Source organism: Podarcis erhardii (assembly GCF_964252035.2).
Source record: "Podarcis erhardii genome assembly, chromosome: 5".
NCBI classification, from domain to species: domain Eukaryota; kingdom Metazoa; phylum Chordata; class Lepidosauria; order Squamata; family Lacertidae; genus Podarcis; species Podarcis erhardii.
In genome coordinates, this window is record NC_138509.1 from 15,876,705 (window position 1) to 15,899,018 (window position 22,314).

Genomic DNA, 22,314 nt, shown 5'->3' on the forward strand with positions numbered 1-22,314 from the left:
TGTGTGTGGACAGCTGCTGTCAAATTTGTGCAGGGCTTTATCCAGTGACTTCGGTCCCTCTGCTAATGGCCTTATTGGTCCCTGCGATGTAGCTTTACCCTGACCAGGATAGGCATAGTCTCTGAACATTTCATTCCCATTGTCTTTCCATACAGGTGATGACAGGCAACACAGCCCACTATGTTCCTGGTTTGATGATAAGATGTATGCTAAGCTGCTCATGATAATGCAGAGAGAAAGCGATTTGCCAAGAGGCTTTTAAGAGTCGCTGCCTTTTCCCACAATGGAAAAGGTGGTCGCTGACCATTTGCATGTGTTCATTGGAGTCTATGCAAATAAGAAAATAGACTCTTATACTGTTTTTGAGGGTGAGATTTGAAAGAAGTCCATCCAGGAGACAGATGACCCAGCAAGGTCCATCTACCAACCCTAACAATAGTGTGTGTGTGTGTGTGTGTGTGTGTGTGTGTGTAATACCGAGATGCCCTTTTCTGACCATACGCTAGAGCAATTGCAGGCCTCCTGACCCACAAAGTTAAAACAAGTGACAGTTTCCAGCAGTGACTCTTTGTAAATCCCGTTGGGTCCTTTCTTCTTACGCACTGTTGATTGACTCTTTGGGTGACTGGGTTATCAGGTTTCTTCCCAAGCCCCCTCTGTAAAAGAAAGCTCTGAAAAACAGCATGAAGGAAGCCTTCTCTGTGTATTTCAAGTTTCTTTGAAGACCTCCTACCATGTTAGTGCATTTTCAAGCTGAAAATACACTTAAGGCATTTGAAGTGCTACTGAGTCTCTTCCCCGCCCCTACTTCCCCAGCTTTACTTGGTAACAAATGACTCCCTTTGCCTAATTGTTTTCAAGTTTCCCATTTCTTTTTAAAACCAATTCTTTTCTAGAAAATAGGGAATGTTAGATCTCCGTCTCTGTGCTGGCCTCTTGGTTACACTCCATCCCGTTTGTGGCTTTGCTCCTCTCCAGGGCCAGCTTTATGTCTAGTTCTCTGAGCTGTTTCAGGAAGCCACGGTTTGGGAGAATGCACCGGTGCTTGAGCACTTGATCAATGGCATCAACCACAGTCATGTTCTTGTAAATCATCAGATACGCCAAGACCAAGGCAGCTGAGCGGCTCCGACCCATGGCACAGTGGACCAAAATCTTGCCTGTGGAAGTGAAGAAAAAGAAACCATTCAAATTCTTTGCCACTGGCACTTCTCCATTTGTCATTGGTGTTGGGCAAATCCAGGGGAGCGGGTGGCGCTGTGGTCTAAACCACTGAGCCTCATAGGCTTGCTGATCGGAAAGTCGGCAGTTCGAATCCCCACAACAGAGGGAGCTCCAGTTGCTCTGTCTCAGCTCCTGCCAACCTAGCAGTTTGAAAGCATGCCAGTGCAAGTAGATAAATAGGTACTGCTGTGGCAGGAAGGTAAACGGCATTTCCATGCGCTCTGGTGTTCCATTGTGCCAGAAGCGGTTTAGTTATGCTTGCCACATGACCTGGAAAGCTGTCTTGTGGACAAACGCTGGCTCCCTCGGCCTGAAAGCAAGATGAGCACAGCAACCCCATAGTCGCCTTTGACTGGGCTTAACCGTCCAGGGGTCCTTTACCTTTACTTTTATACTTAGGGTCATATGTGAGTGGTGGGTGTGGATGCCCCACAGTCTTGTGTGCAGGCACAACACACATGCACAAGGGCCCCCAGGTGATCCATGCAAATCGGCAGAGGATAAAGTTATCACCCCCTTCCCCACTTATCAAATGATGACTGAGGAGGAGCAGTTTGCGTCCTCATCAGGCTGTTTGGGCCACCCAACTCAGCAACGCACCTACTTAATTCCCCCCCCTTTTTTACTGCCACTTCTAAAAATTGGGTTCATGGAAGAGGGGGAGAGAAAAAAGCCAGATCAGGCCTTTGCTTGGTCTGGGACATGGAGGTTAACAGTCCTTGGTTTAACAAGGGGAGGGGGTTTGGGAAATTGGAGGTGGGTGGAAGGGAAGGACGAACAATTTGGATTGGGTCAGAAATATCTGAGTTATTTCTCGTATTTAGATTGGCTTATGATTTTTGACATGAATTATTCTGGTATGCCACTGTTCTCTTTATTTTGCAGTTTGACTAGAGAGGATCTGGTCCCCAGACCTTATCCCCATTCTTAACCCTTTAAGCACTCTGCCAGGCTCATAAACACTGCAACTAAAGGAGGACACCCCCCCCCCCGATCATGAATGTGTGGTAGGGATGATTGATTTTGAAAAGCCCATGCAGAGTCAAGGACTGTCCTAGATGAGCAGCTCAGGTACATGGATTTCAAAGTAAAGGAGTAAAGGTAAAGGGACCCCTGGTCATTAGGTCCAGGCATGACCGACTCTGGGGTTGCGGCGCTCATCTCGCTTTACTGGCCAAGGGAGCCGGCGTACATCTTCTGGGCCATGTGGCCAGCATGACTAAGCTGCTTCTGGCGAACCAGAGCAGCGCACGGAAACGCCGTTTACCTTCCTGCCGGAGCGGTACCTATTTATCTATTTGCACTTTGACCTGCTTTTGAACTGCTGGGAGGGCAGGAGCAGGGCCCGAGCAACGGGAGCTCACCCTGTCATGGGGATTCGAACTGCTGACCTTCTGATCGGCAAGTCCTAGGCTCTGTGGTTTAACCCACAGCACCACCCACGTCCCAAGAATTTCAAAGTACTCTCGTCTTATTCTGGTCCTGTGGAGGAGCCCTCGGAGAAAGGCAGGTTGGCTGTTGTAGCACCACAGACAGCTCCTAGGGAGCACCTGGTGCTTGCACGGTTTCAAAGTGGATCTAGTCTTATGGAGACTCTGTCCCAGACTCCATTCATTTTTGGGAGAACTAGAAGGGGCACATTGTAACATGTGACCAATGCGTGTATCCAGTTCGCCATGTCTACATGTGGTGCGGAGCTCCAATAGGTGAAACAGTTCTGTCCCTTGACCACCGTCGCTTCCACCTCTGCCCATGAAAGGGAGTGGGCAAAGCGTTCTGGCAGGATTGGAGCGCTTGCCATGAGCTTATGCTATTTTCAGGTCCTGCATTAAGGCAGCTGACTCAAATGGTTAGCTTGTAAACAAGAGGTGCTCAATTTGTTGCCTGCTTCAGAAGGAACTCTCAGTGTTTGGGAGCAGGCAGTTTATGCTCTGCCTTCTGCATATACTCAGAGGTTCTTTGATTGCTTGTTCTAGTTTATGTGTCCATTTTTTTTTTTAAAAAAAAAGCATAGCTGCACATGGGAAGGAGCGGTGCTGAATGGGTGTGATTTAAATGGGGGCAGATGGGATGCAGCATCTGTAGTAGTTGCAAGAGATTACCTCCTCCCACCCATACGCACACAGGATCACAGGGTTAGAGAAAACACCCATGCCTGGCCATGGTCTTAGGTTTGGCAGGCTCACCCACCATGCCAGTTAGGCCATTGCAGATAACGCCCGGACGGAAGCCCATTTTCCTTACTTGTTTCATTCTGGAGTGCTTTATCAATGAATTCAGCAGCAGAGTAAAAGAACTGGCTAAGATTGAAGGTGGGCAGATCATCTGCCTCCACCCCGTGGTACTCAATGTCCATGTCCCTGTAGTATTCTGGTCCCGTATCGACATTCCACCGGCCATGGGCTGCGTTGAGGATGTGGGTGAAGCCAGCTTTCTCAAGGCTGTAGCGATCAAGGGCTGTTTTCCTGGGTCAAAGCAATCAGAGGCTGTTAGGCAAGGGCACTGCAGTTACGGCATAGTTCAGTTGGCATGGCATGAGAATCTCAAAGTAGTATAATAATAATATATTAATAATAATATAATTTATTTATACCCTGCCCATCTGGCTAGGTTTCCCCAGCCACTCTGGGTGGCTGCCGACATAATATTCAAAACTCAATAAAACATCAAACATTAAAAACTTCTCTAAACAGGGTTGCCTTCAGATGTTTACTAAAAGTCAGATAGTGAGTGGGTGCCACTACCGAGAAGGCCCTCTGCCTGGTTCCCTGTAACCTCACTTCTCCCAGTGAGGGAACCGCCAGAAGGCCCTCGGAGCTGGACCTCAGTGTCCGGGCTGAACGATAGGGGTGGAGACACTCCTTCATGGCTTTGAGACCGATGTTGGGCAAAAGATTCCAGCATAGCAGGGGGTTGCACTAGATGACCCTCGTGGTGCCTTCCAACTCTTTGGTTGTTGTTTAGTTGTTTATGCGTGTCTGACTCTTCGTGACCCCATGGACCAGAGCATGCCAGGCACTCCTGTCTTCCAATGCCTACAGTTTGGTCAAACTCATGCTGGTAGCTGCGTGAACTCTACAGCTCTTTGATTCTATTATTCTGTGCTGCTCCTTTCTAAGGCTGAGCCAAAGGGCGGCTGTCGCTGGAACAACACCAGAGCTCTCTTGATTCTATGATTCATCACTTTCTTCTCTTCCCCACCTCAATGGTACGCTGAGCGCAAGCATGATCTATTTCTACAACTGTTTGTGTGAAAGAGTGACCACTCGATGCTTTTCACAGCTCAGCTGTGGTGTAGGCAGGTACCCAGATGGCACACACATTGAATGTAACGTGTGGGGGGGGATGTAAAATACGGGAGCAGTCAATTACAACATTCCTAGAGTGTACATGTTAAGACATGGGGAGGGATGTCTGTCCAGCCAGCAGGTAAACTTCCTGGGACAGACTTCCTCTGCATGTGACCAGAGGTGGGTGTGGCCTCACCTGTGCAGGTAATGATAAAAGCACAGGGCAGCACAGCCATCTCTCTTTTACTCTCTTGCCTCTTGCCTCTCTCTGCCATCTTCCTTCGAAGAAGCAACATCTAAGGATGCCCTCTTGGCTCCCAGCCAAGAGAGGACAAAGGGACTATCTTCCTATAAGATAGATTCTGAATGTATGTTACCTTTTTAAGCCTGTCTGCCTATTGTGAACAGAACGTGAGTAAACTCCTCTTTTTATACTTTTATGAAAGACTGTGTCGTGTCTTGTATTTTAAGAGGGAACAAAGGGGAAATTACCAGAGTTGTTATTATAGAGGTTCTAGCGAACCTGAGCACGTTACCGTTGCAAACTTAAAAGGGGAATGTCTTTAACTCTGCTGATATTTTGGGAACTTGTTAGCACAAGTTGGATAAGGATATAATCTCACAATATATCCTCTCCTGCATCCCTGAACATTCCCACAGTGTGTACATCCTTTTTGTATTGGATATCTGGGTGGCTTACACTTTTCAGTGGAAACTGTTCCCGTCAAGTGGCTGGACCGTGAAATTGCCTGTTCAGGAATGCCTGCCCTAGCTAGCGAGGGCACTCAGGCACTCACTCCACAAGTTAGAGGGAGCCCCGTCGGGCAAAGTGCCCCAGCCCCAGCTGAAAAAGCATCACAGTGAGTTAGGCAGGGGGGCAAACATTTATTTAACTAAAACAGATTAATAAGGGCACAGGAAGGTGATTGCCTGCTAGGACCCAGATCTTGCAGGAACTTAAAATTAAGGAAAACTGGGACATTCTGGGATCAAATCAGAAACTGGGATGGCTTCTGTAAATCTAGGACTGTCCCTGGAAAATAGGGACACTTGGAGGGCCTGCAATAGCAGACTTTCTGTCTGTACACTCTTGCTGTTTAAAGGCAGCAAAGGCGGTGCCAGGAAGAGAAGTCCCTTTTGTATCAACTGTAGCTGCAAAAGTACTTTCCCATGAAAACCACTAGATTAGGTAACAGCCACAATAGCCTCCTGGTAATCCCATTTTTGGACTTCCTTGTTGTTAGGGGTTCCTAATAGAACTATCTCTGCCCCACCCCACCCCCCCAAAAGAAGTTTGATACATATATTGTGTCTGAATTGATGCTTTCTGGCTCTGGCCTTTAATTAAGGTGCCACGCAGTGAAATCCATGTGTTCTTTTAAAAATACATTTTTTAAAAAGTTTTGCATGATAGGACACCCACTTTTAAATATAAAGCAGTTTTCAAACATTTCTGTACAAGTTCAATATGAGTATTGGTTCCGAAAAGAAGGAGCCCTGCACCACCTATTTTTAAATATCTGCTTTTTCACAAAAGTGTCCAATTCCTGGCATTACATTCTTGTAGCTCCCCAGTAAAAGACTTTGGAAAGGGTAGCATCCCATGAAACTCGAAGCTTTGTTTATTACATGTCTGAAAGCGCTTGTAAAAGTTTCATTCCTTCTGGGCAGTGTCTACAACAGCATTCTATTACAAAAGGAATGAAGGGCAAATTAGATGTTGCACCAAAATGCATGCAAGTTTTTGGTGGGTTTTTTCTTCTCTTTTTAATGTAAAGCAGCTTTGGGGAGGCTTTGATTTGGAGCAGAGACACAGCATTGCGGGTGTGGGGAGGGAAGACTTGGGGGTGTCTTTCCCACCAATGCTCTCTCACTCAAAATCATCTCTCGCCCAAGCTGATTTTCTCCATACACAGCTTTTCAGGGGATCAGTATGTGTACAAATTTCAAACAAATGCTGACATAAAACAGGCAGGGAGTGGTTAGAATTGTGAAGAAGGGACAAATTAAGGCCCTCGTATTTACGGGACCGCCTCCCCTGGTATGCCCCGCAGAGGACCTTAAGGTCCATGAATAACCATAGTTTAGAGGTCTCAGGCCCCAAGGAAGTCAAACTATCCTCCATCAGGGCCAGGGCCTTTTCAGTGATGGCTCCAACCTGGTGGAATGCTCTGTCCCATGAGACTAGGGCCCTTCAGGATTGAACCTCCTTCTGTCAGGCCTGTAAGACAGAGCTATTCCGCCTGGCTGTTAATTTGAATTCAGCCTGATCTTTTATTTCCCTTCCCTTCCCTCCCCCTCCCCTTTTATGAAGATCATTCGCTCTGAGACCCCACAGCTAATTCTCCCCTGGCCTCCTCGCTGGCCCAAGTAGGACCAATTTGAGCCAGCTAGCCCTGGGGATTATCTAATTGATTTTTGAATTGCTTTTATACTGTGTTTTATGCTGCTTTTATAATTAAGTGTTTTAAATTTGTTGTTAGCCACCCTGAGCCCGGCTTTTGAAGCGGGAAGGGCGGGGTATAAATAAAATAATAATAATCATCATCATCATCATCATCATCTCTGATGGGTCATTTTAAGGCCACCTACCGAACCTCTAGGGACGCGGGTGGTGCTGTGGGTAAAACCTCAGCGCCTAGGACTTGCCGATCGCATGGTCGGCGGTTCGAATCCCCGCGGCAGGGTGCGCTCCCGTCGTTCGGTCCCAGCGCCTGCCAACCTAGCAGTTCGAAAGCACCCCTGGGTGCAAGTAGATAAATAGGGACCGCTTACCAGCAGTAAGGTAAATGGCGTTCCGTGTGCTGCGCTGGCTCGCCAGATGCAGCTTGTCACGCTGGCCACGTGACCCGGAAGTATCTGCGGACAGCGCTGGCTCCCGGCCTCTAGAGTGAGATGAGTGCACAACCCTAGAGTCTGGCAAGACTGGCCCGTACGGGCAGGGGTACCTTTACCTTTTTACCAAACCTCTAAACCCCTTTATTTACCTCCTGCCCTAGCAATACCTTTCAATTATCCTACACAGAATCTACACTTGCAGGTGCACAGCATAGCCCAGAGAGGATGATGTCAGAGCCACATTTCCACTGTGATCCAGTCATTACAGGCATAATGCTCTCCATGACTACTGGAGGCCATGTGCCTTGGCATAACTTACTCATCTCCTATGTAGAGGTTGGGCCAGACTTCGTTGACGTGGGTGTACTTTGGACTGCCTTTCCAGAAGAGCCTCTCCAGGTCAAACGCTCCAGGGGTGCAGTAGTCCCCATTGGGGTCTACTTTGACGGCTGCGTAAGCACTGATCTTCCCAGATTTCAGGGCCATTGAAGAGCTTGATGGATGACGGAGGAAACAAAATCCAAAAACCTGCAACACCAAGCAGAAGGTGAGGTTGCTGTTAAGAGAACCAAGTGGATACCGTTCTCCCTAGAGATTATATTGTCATTGTTGTACCTTACAACAGGCCTATTAGGACTGATTTTAAAAAAAGGGGGGGGGGATAAGGCTATTTATATGACAACTTTGGACTGGTGAAAAGCGCCTCTCTGGGTGGCACTTTTTTTTCTTTTTCTTTTTTCTTTTGCAGCACAGAGGGGGTAATTTAAACTGGAGATTATGGATGAGAGGCATCTCAGCTTCACTCTGCCCTCAGGCAGAACATATGTTTCTGCTTTGACTCTGGAGGAGCTTATAATGAAAAATTTAAAATATTGGCCAACTCAACCTCTCGTCTCTGGAATGAAAAAGCCAAAGCAGTGGTATTGTGAGAAAGGTTAGTCAAATATTGAGGACCTAAACCAAATCCAAATCCTTTTTGTGTTTCTGAAGTTTTGAGGTACCTGGCTCTATTGGAACCCTTTTTTTAAAAAAACAAAACAGCACCACACATACCGTCGAGTAATTGGGGGTTGTATTTGCCAAACTTCACAAAGTGTTTCAAGTGCTTAAAAAGAAATCTGATCCCAGCCCCATTATTTGCACTCGCCCCTGTCTAGGGTGACATTTTAATTAGGGTGGGGGAGAGGAGAAAGTGCTCATTCCAAGAGCTGTCTAGGATTGTACCTGTTCCCCCTTTCTGAAGTAACCTCCTGGGCCAGAAGTTAGTCAATCTCCATATGTAAAATATGGCTTCCTCCAAGAGAGTCTAACCGGTGGGTGGCTTATGGCTTAGAATGCTCATCGTGAGGCAGTTGAACTGGTCATTTCCACAGCAAACACAATAATATGACCTACAGCAAGGCTGCTGATGAGGTAAAGCTAAGACGCCCGCTTACCTTTCTTTATGGACCCAAACAATGTCAGACAAGCTCTCGGTGGCTGGACTTGTATGGCGAACCTTCTCCCCTCACAATAATGCGCATCTACAAACATGGAATTTTGGCTGTGTCTGCCAATAGGTAGGACTGAACAAACAGGGTTTCCCCTCAGGCAGGCAGGGGCTGTGAGTGTTCTGTTGAGGTTTCAGAACTCCAATTTAGAAGCAATGGCTGGATTTTAAGGGCTTTGTAAGAATTGATGCTTTTGAATTATGGTGCTGGAGGAGACTCTTGAGAGTCCCATGGACTGCAAGAAGATCAAACCTATCCATTCTGAAGGAAATCAGCCCTGAGTGCTCACTGGAAGGACAGATCCTGAAGCTGAGGCTCCAATACTTTGGCCACCTCCTGAGAAGAGAAGACTCCCTGGAAAAGACCCTGATGTTGGGAAAGATGGAGGGCACAAAGAAAAGGGGATGACAGAGGATGAGGTGGTTGGATAGTGTTCTCGAAGCTACCAGCATGAGTTTGACCAAACTGCGGGAGGCAGTGGAAGACAGGAGTGCCTGGCGTGCTCTGGTCCATGGGGTCACGAAGAGTCGGACATGACTAAACGGCTAAACAACAACAAGTAAGAAAGCCTGTTGGCTGGTGAAAGCCAGGCTTGTCCATCGTCTCTCCCCTTGCTGTCTTGTTGAGCTTCCATTAATTTCGGCGGGGATGGAATAGGGCAACTTCCTGGTAATGTTGTGCCCTTGACTCCTGTAATGGAACCAGATTTCTGGTGTGATGATAATATGATAATTATAATCGTATTACAATTATGGAGCAGCTTTTCAGCTGACTTCCAGAGAAAAGCCGAATGGCATCCCGTTCAAGATGACTCATCTGCTGGGGGAAGATGATCTAAAACATTCTGAGCTGCCATTAGGGCCCTAATTGCTTTGAGTGCCTTGGCAGGAAAGTGGTATATTTACAGACAGGCAATAAATCAATGAAGAGAGGATAGAAGTTGACAGTGAGCACATGGAAACTAATGGCAGACAATAAAATAGGCTGCAGTGTCACTGGGAAAATGACGCACAATGAAAACATTTCAAGAAGGATCACACGATGTATGTGTTTCTATGCTAATGCTAGAAGATTGAGCCAAGTTGGGGGAAGCAGAGTGTCTGACATTTGCTTACAGGAAAAAATAAGGCTTCTCTGGGCTTATCAGAGAACACTAGCAGAACAAAGAGATGCTTATCTCTACATTTAAAATCTATGAAAAGGGCAGAGTAAAGTTGTATTGGGTTGGGAGTTGCATTGATATATATGTCAAAGAAGGCACAGAGGGCCATAAATCAGAACTTGTACAAGAAACAGATTTAGCTGTAGAATCATTATGTGTAGAAGAATCAGGCCGAAACAGGAAAATAGTAATACTCCCCTAAACCAAGTTCTGATGGTGATTTACAGACATTTAAAAAAAATCAGAGAAGCAGCTAAAGGAGATCTTATAAGAATGACTTCCACGCTCATCAAATAAATGTAAATTTAGTTCGTGGTCAAGAGACACATTTGTGTGAGCAATACCCAGGATCTCGTGAAAGACCTCAAATCACTTGGGATCAATGACTTGAATGCTCCCAGATTTAAAAGGTATGTGGATGGGAAATTGTTCAGAAAATTTCATACACTCAGTTAATTTCAGAAGAGGATTTTTTTCAGATCTGGAATCATATCTGGATCTAGTCAAAAGAGAGCTAAGTCACAGGTGCTATATTTAGCATAGTGTTCAAGGCGACTCTGGCAAAATATATTTAAATACAGTGGTACCTCGGGTTACATACGCTTCAGGTTACAGACTCCGCTAACCCAGAAATAGTACCTCAGGTTAAGAACTTTGCTTCAGGATGAGAACAGAAATCGCGTGGCGGTGGCGCAGCAGCAGCAGAAGACCCCATTAGCTAAAGTGGTGCTTCAGGTTAAGAACAGTTTCAGGTGAAGAACGGACCTCCGGAACGAATTAAGTATGTAACCAGAGGTACCACTGTACATTAAAAAGACAGGAAATCAGCTGTGGCATTTGCCCATTCATTTGAAAATGTCTGTACAGGGGGGAGAGAAAGAGTTAAAATGTAGACCAATAGGAAGGCCGGAGGTGGAGCCTACCTGTTTATAAAAGGGCTTAGCCTGAGGTTTGGGGGTGGCTAGTTGGTTGGTTTTAGTGGGTTGGTTGGGAATGGCAGTTGGAAATGCAGTTGGCAGGCAGTTGGAAATAGAGAGACAGTTAGTGCAGTGGGTTCTTGTGTGAGGGGAGGTAGAAGAGACAGAGACAGGATAAAATAAGACTAAGAAGGTAAAGAGTAATGTTTGGAATGCAGTTAAAGTTTGTTTGTGTCTGCAGTAAACTACACTATTCTTTGTTAATGTGAGAACCTGACTGAGGCTAAGTGATTTACTGGGGAGGACCCGGTTGGTGGTAGCGGATGAGTGGTGTACAGGTCAATAGTCCGTGAGACGACCGGGGGCTCCGTACGAACGCCACACCAGCAAATAAGAGAGTGGGACTTTTTGAAGAATAAGGTATGAAAAAAATACTAAAGGAAGACGCGGAAACTGAATACATGCAAAAAAATCTGTCTCAGTCTTCACTGTGGAAGATATTTGGGAGAGGCCAGCACCTAAGCCATTGCTTTTCAGGAGTTCACAAAAATAACTGTCAAACAGAGGTGTGATAAAGGATGATGTTTTAAACAAATTTAATGGACAAATTAAAGTTAAATAAATTCATGGTTTGGCTGGTGGTCTCCTGGGGTAGGTTTTTCATACCTTGAAATTCCATGATACTTGGTTATCCAGTGGCTGGCTGGCTTTTTTGCAGAAATTGCATGGGAAGATTGAATGCCTTTGCAAGGTAACTATTAGAACAGATTTCATTTCCATGTAACTTTGACTATCTAGAGCAGGGATGGGGAACGAGCATCTCTCCAACTGTTGCAGGACTACAGCTTCCATCTCGGATTTTAACTATGCTGGCTTGGACTGATGGGAGTTGGAGTCAAACAACAACTGGAGGGCCATGATCTAGGGTTAGCTGTTCTGCAGGTGCACAGTTATGGTATTCCTTGTTCCCTGTTGCTGTCTGCTTTCAGTGCTCGGTAGTCTTGAGTCAATTCATAGGGCATGGGAAGATGATCTGTTTCCTTCTCTGGCTCAGGGCAAAAGAAGCCTGACCACTTTCCACCATCATAATCCAAATGCACAAAGCCCAGATCACTCACCAGCCAATTTGCATTAAATGTGGAGTGCATTGGTTGTAGGTGCTGTCTGATCATTTGTGGATTGATAGCTTTGTTTTCCAGGATGGTGATTGATGCTTCATCAAGGACTCGTCCACACTTTGCTTGTCCTACACCTAGAAAGCATGGGTCTGAGCAGTTTTCCACTTGTTCTGTGCTTTCAAGGCACTTTCTAGCATTTTCCCTGCCAGTTTCCCTGGGAAAAGCTGCTCTTTACTGCTTAATCATAGCAAGCATCAATCCGCAGAAAACCCTGCTGATGTTTGCTCTGATTCAGCAGTAAAGAGCAGGTTTGTCTGGGGAAAAGCAATGGTACAAGCAGAAGTGTGGATGAGCCCCAATACAAGCTATTGACCAGTGATGGTCTCCTGATGGCCCAGAATTTCTCAAGTTATTAGGGAGAGACCCATCAGGAGACAAAACCCAGCAGTTTTAGAGAGAGTGAGAGCCGAGGGTTTATTTCCAGAGATAGTTGAAACTGGGGGTATTCTGTTGGGGAGGGTGCTATTTTCTGGGGATTTGCTGTCTGTTTTTAGAAGTCATAATGCTTCCTATAAACTTATTTACAGATACATTGCTTCCAGGCAGCCTGTTAATTGGGCATTCATCCTGATCTGTTGCTAGGAAGTTGCTGTTGTATTAATTACCCACCCTTCACCCTAAGATACCAGGGTGGGTTAGAACAATTAAAACACAGTATGAAAAGCAGTTCAAAACAACTTACAATCACAGAAATGAGGTGGGTCCTAAAAATGCACATCTCAGGGGTCAAGGGCCTGGGAAAAGAGGTGTGTCTTCAACATTCCCCGAAAGCTGTCTAATGAAGAGGCCAGGTACACCCCTGTGGGGACGGAGAGCCACAACTTAGGGGATGCCACAGAAAATGCCCTCTCCCAGGCCACCACCCCACGATCTTCTGAGCATAGTGGAATAAACAAGAAGGCCCGCTCTGCTGATTTCAGCACCTGAGAGGGTCTGTAGGGATGAAGGTGGTCTTTCAGGATTCAGCTTACTGGCCCATGCCCAGCCCATCACCTCCAAACAATGGTCTAACACCTCAATGGCCTCGGTCCAGTCAAAGACAGAGGTCCTATGGCTAGGTCAGGATGGCATGGGGATGAGGGACCAACTCCCTTCTCTTGCGGGGCCCCAATTAGTGCCATTGCCTTCCGTTAAGAGTTTGGGTGTAATCCTTGACGCCTCCCTTTCCATGGAGGCGCAAGTTACAGCAACAGCCAAGGTGACATTTTTCCACCTTCGCCGCATCAAGCAGTTGGTCCCTTACCTTTCCCGCCCAACCTGGCCACAGTGATCCATGCGACGGTCATCTCCAGGCTTGACTACTTCGCTCTACGCGGGGCTGCCCTTGAAGCTGACCCAGAAACTCCAGCGGGTACAGAATGCTGCAGCGAGGCTCCTCACGGGGTCTCTGCCATGGGAGCATATTCACCCAGTGCTTTTCAAGCTACACTGGCTCCCGGTGGAGTACAGGGTCAGATTTAAGGTGCTGCTTTTGACCTTTAAAGCCCTTCACAGCCTAGGACCCTCATACGTACGGGACCGCCTCTCCTGGTATGCCCCACGGAGAGCCTCAAGGTCCATAAATAACAACACCCTAGTGGTCCCGGGCCCTAAGGAAGTTAGATTGGCTTCAACCAGAGCCAGGGCCTTTTCAACTCTGGCTCCGGCCTGGTGGAACGCTCTGCCTCATGAGACCAGGGCCCTGCAGGATCTGATTTCTTTCCGCAGGACCTGTAAGACAGAGTTGTTCTGCCTGGCCTTTGGCTTGGAGCCAATTTGATTCCCTCCCTCCCTCTCTTTCTTTTTTCTTTTCCTTCTCCTCCTGCGATGAGGCTACATTTTAATATTTTAATGTTCCATTATTTTAATGTTGTATTTTATTTTTGTTTTTAAGTTGTAATCATTCATCTTGTTTTTATTATTGCTTGTAAGCCATTCTGAGCCCGCCTTGGCTGGGGAGGGTGGGGTATAAATAAAAAAATATTATTATTATTATTATTATTATTATTATTATTATTATTATTATTATATCTGAAGGAGCGTCTCCACCCCCATCATTCTACCCAGACACTGAGGTCCAGTGCCGAGGGCCTTTTGGCAGTTCCCTCACTGCGAGAAGCCAAGTTACAGGGAACCAGGCAGAGGGCCTTCTCAGTAGTGGTGCCCACCCTGTGGAACGCCCTCCCACCAGATGTCAAAGAGAACAACTATCGGACTTTTAGAAGACATCTGAAGGCAGCCCTGTTTAGGGAAGCTTTTAATGTTTGATGCATTTCTGTATTTTAATATTTTGTTGGAAGCCGCCCAGAGTGGCTGGGGAAACCCAGCCAGATGGGTGGGGTATAAATAATAAATTGTTGTTGTTGTTGTTGTTGTTGTTGTTATTTTAATATTTTGTTGGAAGCCGCCCAGAGTGGCTGGGGAAACCCAGCCAGATGGGTGGGGTATAAATAATAAATTGTTGTTGTTGTTGTTGTTGTTGTTGTTGTCAACTTCCTCTCCTGATTCAGGTGAAGATTGTGAGATAGAGCTAGGTGTCATCTGCAAATTGATGGCACTTCCAAATCTCCTGATAACGCCCAGAAGCTTCATTTAGATGTTAAATAGCACAGGGGACAAGATGGAACTCTGTGGGGCATCAGAGGGCAACTCCCATGGCACTGGTCAGCAGGCTCCCATGACCACATTCTGGAAACATCCCAGGAGGTAAGAACAGAACCACTGAATCAAAGTAAAAGGTAAAGGACCCCTGGACAGTTAAGTCCAGTCAAAGGCAACCATGGGGTTGCGGCTCTCATCTCACTTTCAGGACAAGGGAGCTGACATTTGTCCACAGACAGCTTTCTGGGTTTTGTGGCCAGAATGACTAAATCACTTCTGGTGCAATGGAACACTGGTGGAAACCAGAGCACACGGAAACGCCATTTACCTTCCCACCGCAGCGGTTTATCTACTTGCACTGCCGTGCTTTTGAACTGCTAGGTTGGCAGGAGCTGGGACAGAGGAACGGGAGCTCACCCCGTCGTGGGGATTCAAACCGCCGACCTTCCAATCGGCAAGCCCAAGAGGCTCAGAGGTCTAGACCACAGCGCCACCCACATCCACCACTGAAGCACAGTGCTCCCAACCACCACCTCCCTGGGCCGCTCTAGAAGGATATTGTAGTTAGCAATATCAAAAGCAGCTGAAAGAGTGAGGAGAACAAACTGTGCCATGTTGCTCCATCTCTCTCCTGGTCAAAGCAATCAACCAAGGTGATGGGTGCATTTTCAGTGCCATGACCAGGCGTGAAGCCAGACTGGAATGGATCCAAGTCATCAGCTTCTTCCAAGCGTGCCTGAAGTTGAACCACCACCACTTTGCCCCCCAAAGAAGATATTTGACTCTTGGTAGTTGTTCAACCACCTCCATCAAGGCAGATTGTATCTCCCCCTTCTCCAATGAAGCCTTAATCACTTCCTGGACCCATCCAGTCAGCCCCCTATGGTTGGCTCTAAGAAGCAAAAAATGGACAAGGGTCAAGGAGCCAGGTGGCCAGCTATACTTCAAGCAGCTTGCCCTCCCTATCCCCAGGTTGCAATAATCTAATCTGATCCAGTATAGATTGAACAAACCATGCTCTAAACACCACCACTGCACTTGCTCTATAGCTGTGGCATCGAGCGATTTTGTCCCTAAAGTGCCTTGCAGAGTTGTCACAGCAGGCTTCTGAGGGAGCCAGAGCAATGCCACAATGGCCACGTTTAGTCGGGTTCAGACCGAATCTTATGCCACCTGCTCTCTTATGCCAAACCTCCTGTTTCATCGCACCCTTGACTTTCCAGGCAGAAAGATGGCTACTGTTGCAAAATGCATTGGCAGGGTAGATTTTGTAAAAGCAACCTTCTCCAGCCTGGTATCTTCCAGGAGTTGTTAGCTTTCCAGCTACCACCCGTCTCCAGCTAGCATGGTCCATGGTTAGGAAGAAGGTGGAGTTTAGTCCAACAACAACTGGAAGTCACCCGGCTTGGGGAGGCTGGTGTAAAGCACCAGGAGGGATGGTTTACTCTGAACTTGCTCCACAAGATAATCAGCTTGGATAGCTCTGTTGGTTAGAGTGTGATGATGCCAAAGTTGCAGGTTCAATCCCTGTGTGGGACAGCTGCATATTCCTGCATTGTAGGGGGCTGGACTCGGGGTCCCTTCCAACTCTGCAATTCTTTGATTCCCTAAGTACCTGTAAAGCTGACTTCACACCTCTTTTTCTTCAGCAGCATTGACTCATAAAAGTCTAGCTCTTTGCACTAGTCCTACACTACTAGCACAAGGTAGAGGGGTAGGAGCCAACACAGGGGTCTGTTGTGTCTGCTTCTGTGCCCCAAGTACAGATCAGAATGCATGTTAGCTGCTGACCCTTCTGTTGAGGCAGGACTGAGCACTGCCATAGGATCTGTCTGTGCCAAAAGAATTCTGTGGATCAGGCTGCCCATGCATAGCACAGCAGATCAGCTATGGAGAGAGACTGTGTGTTTGAATGTATATTCTGCAACCTCTTGGGTCCCCAAACCGGGATGTGCGTCTGTGATCTGTATGAGATGATGGAGTCCAAAAGACGTGCTTTTTTTGGGGGGGGGACGTGCTTGCGCATTTTGGAGCACTGCACAGGGTTGCATAATTGCATCTCCCCCCCAAAAGTGCATTTTTGGGGGTGAGATTTCAACACGAAATCACTTGAGATCACAGTACCCCCAATGGCCACCATGCTCTTGCATGAGAAAGCTGGATGTCCTGTCCCGTTTTTATCTGGGATGCTTGCAAGGCATGATGAATGGGGTGGGGTGGGAGAGCAAGATTCTCAGTTAAGGTTCAAAGGCCATCTCGTGGATATATTTGAGTTTTAAATGGATAATGCTGAAGCAATGCATTTTCGGAGTATTTATTTACTTTTTGTTTCTAGCTCATAATAACTATAGCAACATTTTGCCAACCCAGATCAGTTACCCAATTTCTGTATTAAAGCGGAACCATAGGCATGGCAGGAGAAATAGGAGCAGGTGCAACAACCCCACTGCCCTCTCAAAATGGCACTCCTGCTGTGGAGACCTTAAAGTGCTACTCTGGTTACATGATATTTTGCAAATCCTAGCAACCACCCAAAGAAGCCTCATGGCTCACTATGTACCTGTCACTTATTAGAAGGCAGGCCCTGGATTTCAATATGCTTATCTGATCAAAGATGCAATATTTGCAAACAATGTAGTTTTCATAGCGCAGGGATGACTTTACTTCAGATCTCCCACTAAAACAACAACAGCAACTAAAAATGAATGGAAGATTGATGTCTGAAAATATGCTGCTAAGAATCCTGCCGAATTGATTTTGGGTTGATTTAATGGCAATAGCTTCTTTGAAAAGAATCCCCTCTAACTTTCTTAAAACAAAACAAAACAAAAGTTAATTTAATCCTTATCATTGGAATTTCTCAGATATTGTTTTTGGTGGTTGTTTCTTTAGGGGAAGGGGAAACTGTGAAGAGGTTTTTCTGTGTGTGTCTCGTGCAGTTGTAGTTTAAAACGAGTTTGAGTATAATCTCTTTTATGCCACTATTCCTTCACCCTCTGTCTGCATCTCTTCTCTACTCGCTCGTATATTCTCCAGGCCAGCAATTTCTTTTTTAAAATCGTTTTCGTACTTGGTCTTCACTGCCAACACATGTGGTTAACATGAAGCCAGTTCAGCTGGGTTGGCTGACATAAGGCATTAAAATTTCCTGAATGACAGACACAAGCCATCTATAGTAGAAGCAGGGCAACAGAATTCGATGGAAGGGAAGGGGAATTGAAAGAAAATAAAGAGCCGAGGAGCAGAGAAGAAGGGAGGGGAGAGCATCTAAACGATTCCCAGAGTGGATTTTAAAATCTCCCAAAACAGATCTCAGTTTAGCATAAACGATAAAAAGGTTCGTCCAATAGGAAAGAAAGAAGTGCAGCTCATTGTATAATATTTTGGAATGCTGAATGACCTCACTGTATCCCCAAATGAATGAATCTCTAATGTTACTCGTGCCTCTGCCCTGAAATGGTTTTAAGAAGCCCACAGCTCCTTTGAAAATACAGCTAAACATTCACTTTCCCCCCTTGCCTGGTTGTCCTCTCCCAGAATTTTTTAAGGGAAAGGGCGAAAAGGGAGTTCAGCATTCTCTCATCTTGCCTTACCTGTGACTTTATCCAGGAGCTGTAGGTAGCGTGGATCTTCGGAGTGTGACAGGGACGGCAAAGGAAATCTTTGCCAACTTTGAAACTGGCATCTATTTTTAGAGCAGGATTTGCTGACTGACCTTGTGTGATACCCACTCAAAGGGGAGAATCTTTACATCTGCTACTAAAACGACTCCCTAATGTGACCTGAAACCGGTGGCCTCGGCCGTTCAGCAACTCCAGGCTGCTGGAGCAGATCAGGGTTCAAGTCAGAGAGGCTCGTGTGCGTGTCGTGCAGGCTCCAGTCGTGCACAAAAAGGCATATTTGGACCCATGGTAGCCTCAGGTCAGAGGCCATACCAGCTATCCCTTTCACAGTACCAACGGTATGTAACTCGTCGGAGCTGCCAGGGCTGCTCTGTGCCTCCTAACGCTATAAGTCTTTATTATTTATCTGTTGTAAGAGTCCTTATACAAGCTGGCCCAGTATTGTCTACTAAAACTGCAGCAGTTATCCGGAGTTTCTCGCCAGGGGTCCTACCCAACCCAACCCCAAAGCTTCATTCTTTTTAATTTTTTTATATATTTATTTATTTGGTTTTTCAGATTAAAGTATTACAATCACACGTACAACATAAAAACAAGATTCCAAAGAATCTCCTGGTCTTCCCTCCTCCTCTTTGTGGGTCTTATTGTTAATCATTTCCTCCTGCATCTTTTATGATAATCCAAATCTTTTACATCTCCATTACAGTCATACCTCGGGTTGAAGTAGCTTCGGGATAAGTATTTTTGGGTTATAATAATGATAATAATAATAATTTATTATTTATACCCCGCCCATCTGGCTGGGTTTCCCCAGCCACTCTGGGCGGCTTCCAACAGAGATAAAAAATACACTAAAATGTCACATATTAAAAACTTCCCTGAACAGGGCTGCCTTCAGATGTCTTCTGAATGTCAGGTAGTTGTCCATCGCCTTGACATCCGATGGGAGGGCATTCCACAGGGCGGGCGCCACCACCGAGAAGGCCCTCTGCCTGGTTCCCTGCAACTTGGCCTCTCGCAGTGAGGGAACCGCCAGAAGGCCCTCGGAGCTGGACCTCAGTGTCCGGGCAGAACGATGGGGGAGGAGACGCTCCTTCAGATATACTGGACCGAGGCCATTTAGGGCTTTAAAGGTCAGCACCAACACTTTGAATTGTGCTCGGAAACGTACTGGGAGCCAATGTAGGTCTTTCAAGACCGGTGTTATATGGTCTCGGCGGCCGCTCCCAGTCACCAGTCTAGCTGCCGCATTCTGTATTAGTTGTAGTTTCCGGGTCACCTTCAAAGGTAGCCCCACGTAGAGCGCATTGCAGTAGTCCAAGCGGGAGATAACCAGAGCATGTACCACTCTGGCGAGACAGTCCGCAGGCAGATAGGGTCTCAGCCTACGTACCAGATGGAGCTGGTAAACAGCTGCCCTGGATACAGATTTGACCTGTGCCTCCATGGACAGCTGTGAGTCCAAAATGACTCCCAGGCTGCGCACCTGGTCCTTCAGGGGCACAGTTACCCCATTCAGGACCAGGGAATCCTCCACACCTGCCCGCCTCCTGTCCCCCAAAAACAGTACTTCTGTCTTGTCAGGATTCAACCTCAATCTGTTAGCCGCCATCCATCCTCCAACCGCTTCCAGACACTCACACAGGACCTTTACCGCCTTCACTGGTTCTGATTTAAAAGAGAGGTAGAGCTGGGTATCATCTGCATACTGATGAACACCCAGCCCAAACCTCCTGATGATCCCTCCCAGCGGCTGCATGTAGATGTTGAAAAGCATGGGGGAGAGGACAGAACCCTGAGGCACCCCACAAGTGAGCGGCCAGGGGTCTGAACACTCATCCCCCACCACCACTTTCTGAACACGGCCCAGGAGGAAGGAGCGGAACCACTGTATGACAGTGCCCCCAGCTCCCAGCCCCTCAAGACGGTCCAGAAGGATGTCATGGTCGATGGTATCAAACGCCGCTGAGAGATCCAGCAGAACTAGGAAACAGCTCTCACCTTTGTCCCTAGCCTGCCGGAGATCATCAACCAGTGCGACCAAGGCAGTTTCAGTCCCATGATGAGGCCTGAATCCCGACTGGAAGGGATCCAAATCGTCCGCTTCTTCCAGGCGTGCCTGGAGTTGTTCAGCAACCACTCGCTCAATCACCTTGCCCAAGAATGGGAGGTTTGAGACTGGGCGATAATTGGCCATCGTGGCCGCATCTAAAGATGTTTTTTTAAGAAGCGGTTTAATAACCGCCTCTTTCAGCGGGTCTGGGAAGGCTCCCTCACGGAGGGAAGCATTCACCACCCCACGAAGCCCATCGCCCAGTCCTTCCCGGCTAGCTTTTATAAGCCAGGATGGGCAAGGATCCAGGAGACAGGTGGTTGGCTTCACTCGTCCAAGCAGCCTGTCCACATCCTCGGAGGTAACAGATTGAAATTGATCCCACACAACTTGACCAGACAGGACTCTAGCACTCTCCCGCCCCGGCCCTGCTCCCACGGTGGAGTCTACTTCTTCCCGAATCTGAGCAATTTTATCTGCAAAAACATTTGCAAAATCATTGCAGGAGAACATGTGGCCCGTACTGGGCCCCGATGTTACAGGTGGTTCCGCTAAATTGCGAACCACCTGAAAGAGTCTCCTGCTGCTGTTTTCTGCAGATGCAATAGAGGCGGTGAAGAAAGTCTTCTTCGCCGTCGCTATCGCCACTTGGTAGGCTCGACGTTGAGCTCTAACCCGTGTCCGGTCAGATTCAGAATGAGTTATCCGCCACCGGCGCTCTAGCCGTCTCAACGATTGTTTCATTGCCCTCAGATCCGTGGAAAACCACGGGGCTCTCCGGGCTTCATGCAATCGGAGAGGGCGCTTCGGAGCCAAACAGTCAATAGCCCTGGTTAACTCCACATTCCAGCGGGCCACCAGGGAATCGGCTGAAAGGCCATCAACATGGGATAAAGCATCCCCAACCACTCTCTGGAAACCATTTGGATCCATTAAGTGGCGGGGGCGGACCATCCGAATCGGTCCCACCTCCCTGCAGAGGGGATGGGTCGCAGAGAAGTCCAGTTGCACCAGGAAGTGATCTGACCATGGCACTTCTTTCGTTTCGCTTTTACTTAGTGTCAGATCACCAACATCCGTAGAGGTAAACACCAGGTCCAAGGCATGTCCGCGGCTATGGGTTGGGCCAGACTTATTCAGGGACAGCCCCATGGAGGCCATGCTTTCCACGAAGTCCCGAGCGGCCCCTTGTAAGGTCGTGTCGGCATGGATGTTAAAATCCCCTAGGACGACCAAGCTAGGTGTCTCCAGGAGAACATCCGCCACGACCTGAAGCAGCTCGGGCAGGGAATCCTTGGTGCAGCGGGGAGGTCGGTACACCAAAAGGAATCCTGTACTGCCCCTATTGCCCAACTTCCAGAACATGCACTCAGAAAACTGGGTCTTCCCAATAGGACGCCTGGTGCAAACTAATGACTTCCTAAAAATCACTGCAACCCCCCCCTCCCCGCCCACATGACCTGGGTTGCTGTGCGTAAGAGAAACCTGGTGGACAAGCAGCGGCAAGGACAGGCCCATCTGCTTCATCCAACCAAGTCTCTGTTACACATGCCAGGTCAAGTCCTCCATCCATGATCAAGTCATGGATGGCAGTGGTCTTATGAATCATTGACCTGGCATTGCACAGCAACACTTTCAGGTCATGTGGGTATCCCTTGCTGATTCTAGTATTCATCCGGTCAGGACCAGACCCAGAGGCAGGGATAGTCCTCAGACAACGACTAAACCTGCCTCCTCTGTAATGACATGGTCTGGTCTTAGCGTAACTCCTCCTCCTACCCGTGATCACTGAGATCGGTTGTCCCAGTGCATTCCCCCCTGTGAAGCATATCCCAGCCATTTTGTGGGCTGGGGCCCATTCCCCGGCAGCCCTGACCCCTCCCCTTAAGAACAAAATAACCCCTTTAAGAAACAAACAAACAAAAAAAAAACAAATAAGACAATATAAACAAAAAACAA

At 47.4% G+C, this 22,314-nt stretch overlaps 1 protein-coding gene and 3 long non-coding RNA genes across 8 annotated transcripts in view; 3 read left to right on the top strand and 1 right to left on the bottom strand.

Moving 5' to 3' along the window:
* Positions 1-850: 850 nt before the first annotated feature.
* Positions 851-18,415, bottom strand: DUSP29 (dual specificity phosphatase 29). Of its 5 annotated transcripts, XM_081864435.1 has the most exons (5): positions 18,273-18,415; positions 12,782-12,898; positions 7,672-7,880; positions 3,469-3,689; positions 851-1,160 (listed from the first exon to the last, which is right to left on the bottom strand). In XM_081864435.1, the coding sequence occupies exons 2-5, from the start codon at positions 12,815-12,817 to the stop codon at positions 910-912; spliced, it is 717 nt and encodes a 238-aa protein (XP_081720561.1). In that variant the 5' UTR covers positions 12,818-12,898; positions 18,273-18,415; the 3' UTR covers positions 851-909. The 5 variants fall into 5 exon arrangements, with proteins under 5 accessions (XP_081720561.1, XP_081720564.1, XP_081720562.1 ...); XM_081864438.1 differs by lacking the exon at positions 12,782-12,898 and having other exon boundaries at positions 18,273-18,350; XM_081864436.1 differs by lacking the exons at positions 12,782-12,898; positions 18,273-18,415 and adding an exon at positions 8,789-8,920.
* LOC309343169 lies at positions 7,759-8,224 on the top strand. The gene is made up of 2 exons (XR_014157145.1): positions 7,759-7,899; positions 8,101-8,224. It is a non-coding gene; the product is annotated as an uncharacterized lncRNA (long non-coding RNA).
* LOC309343155 overlaps positions 9,318-22,314 on the top strand; it is a 115,477-nt gene continuing 102,480 nt past the window's right edge. Inside the window, exon 1 of the long non-coding RNA XR_014157117.1 lies at positions 9,318-11,126. This is a non-coding gene — a long non-coding RNA (uncharacterized lncRNA). The remainder of the gene's footprint in view (positions 11,127-22,314) is intronic.
* Positions 14,532-22,314, top strand: part of LOC309343158 — a 79,647-nt gene continuing 71,864 nt past the window's right edge. Inside the window, exon 1 of the long non-coding RNA XR_014157126.1 lies at positions 14,532-14,784. This is a non-coding gene — a long non-coding RNA (uncharacterized lncRNA). The remainder of the gene's footprint in view (positions 14,785-22,314) is intronic.

What these genes read in the sequence shown, in the direction of transcription:
- DUSP29 (XM_081864435.1), bottom strand. Translation starts at nt 12,817, where the DNA reads ATGTGCATTTTTAGGACCCACCTCATTTCTGTGATT. An exon ending in CCCACCTCATTTCTGTGATT is followed by an intron (nt 7,881 to 12,781) that starts GTAAGTTGTTTT and finishes TTGGTGTTGCAG; the next exon opens with GTTTTTGGATTTTGTTTCCT. An exon ending in AGCACTCCAGAATGAAACAA is followed by an intron (nt 1,161 to 3,468) that starts GTAAGGAAAATG and finishes TCACTTCCACAG; the next exon opens with GCAAGATTTTGGTCCACTGT.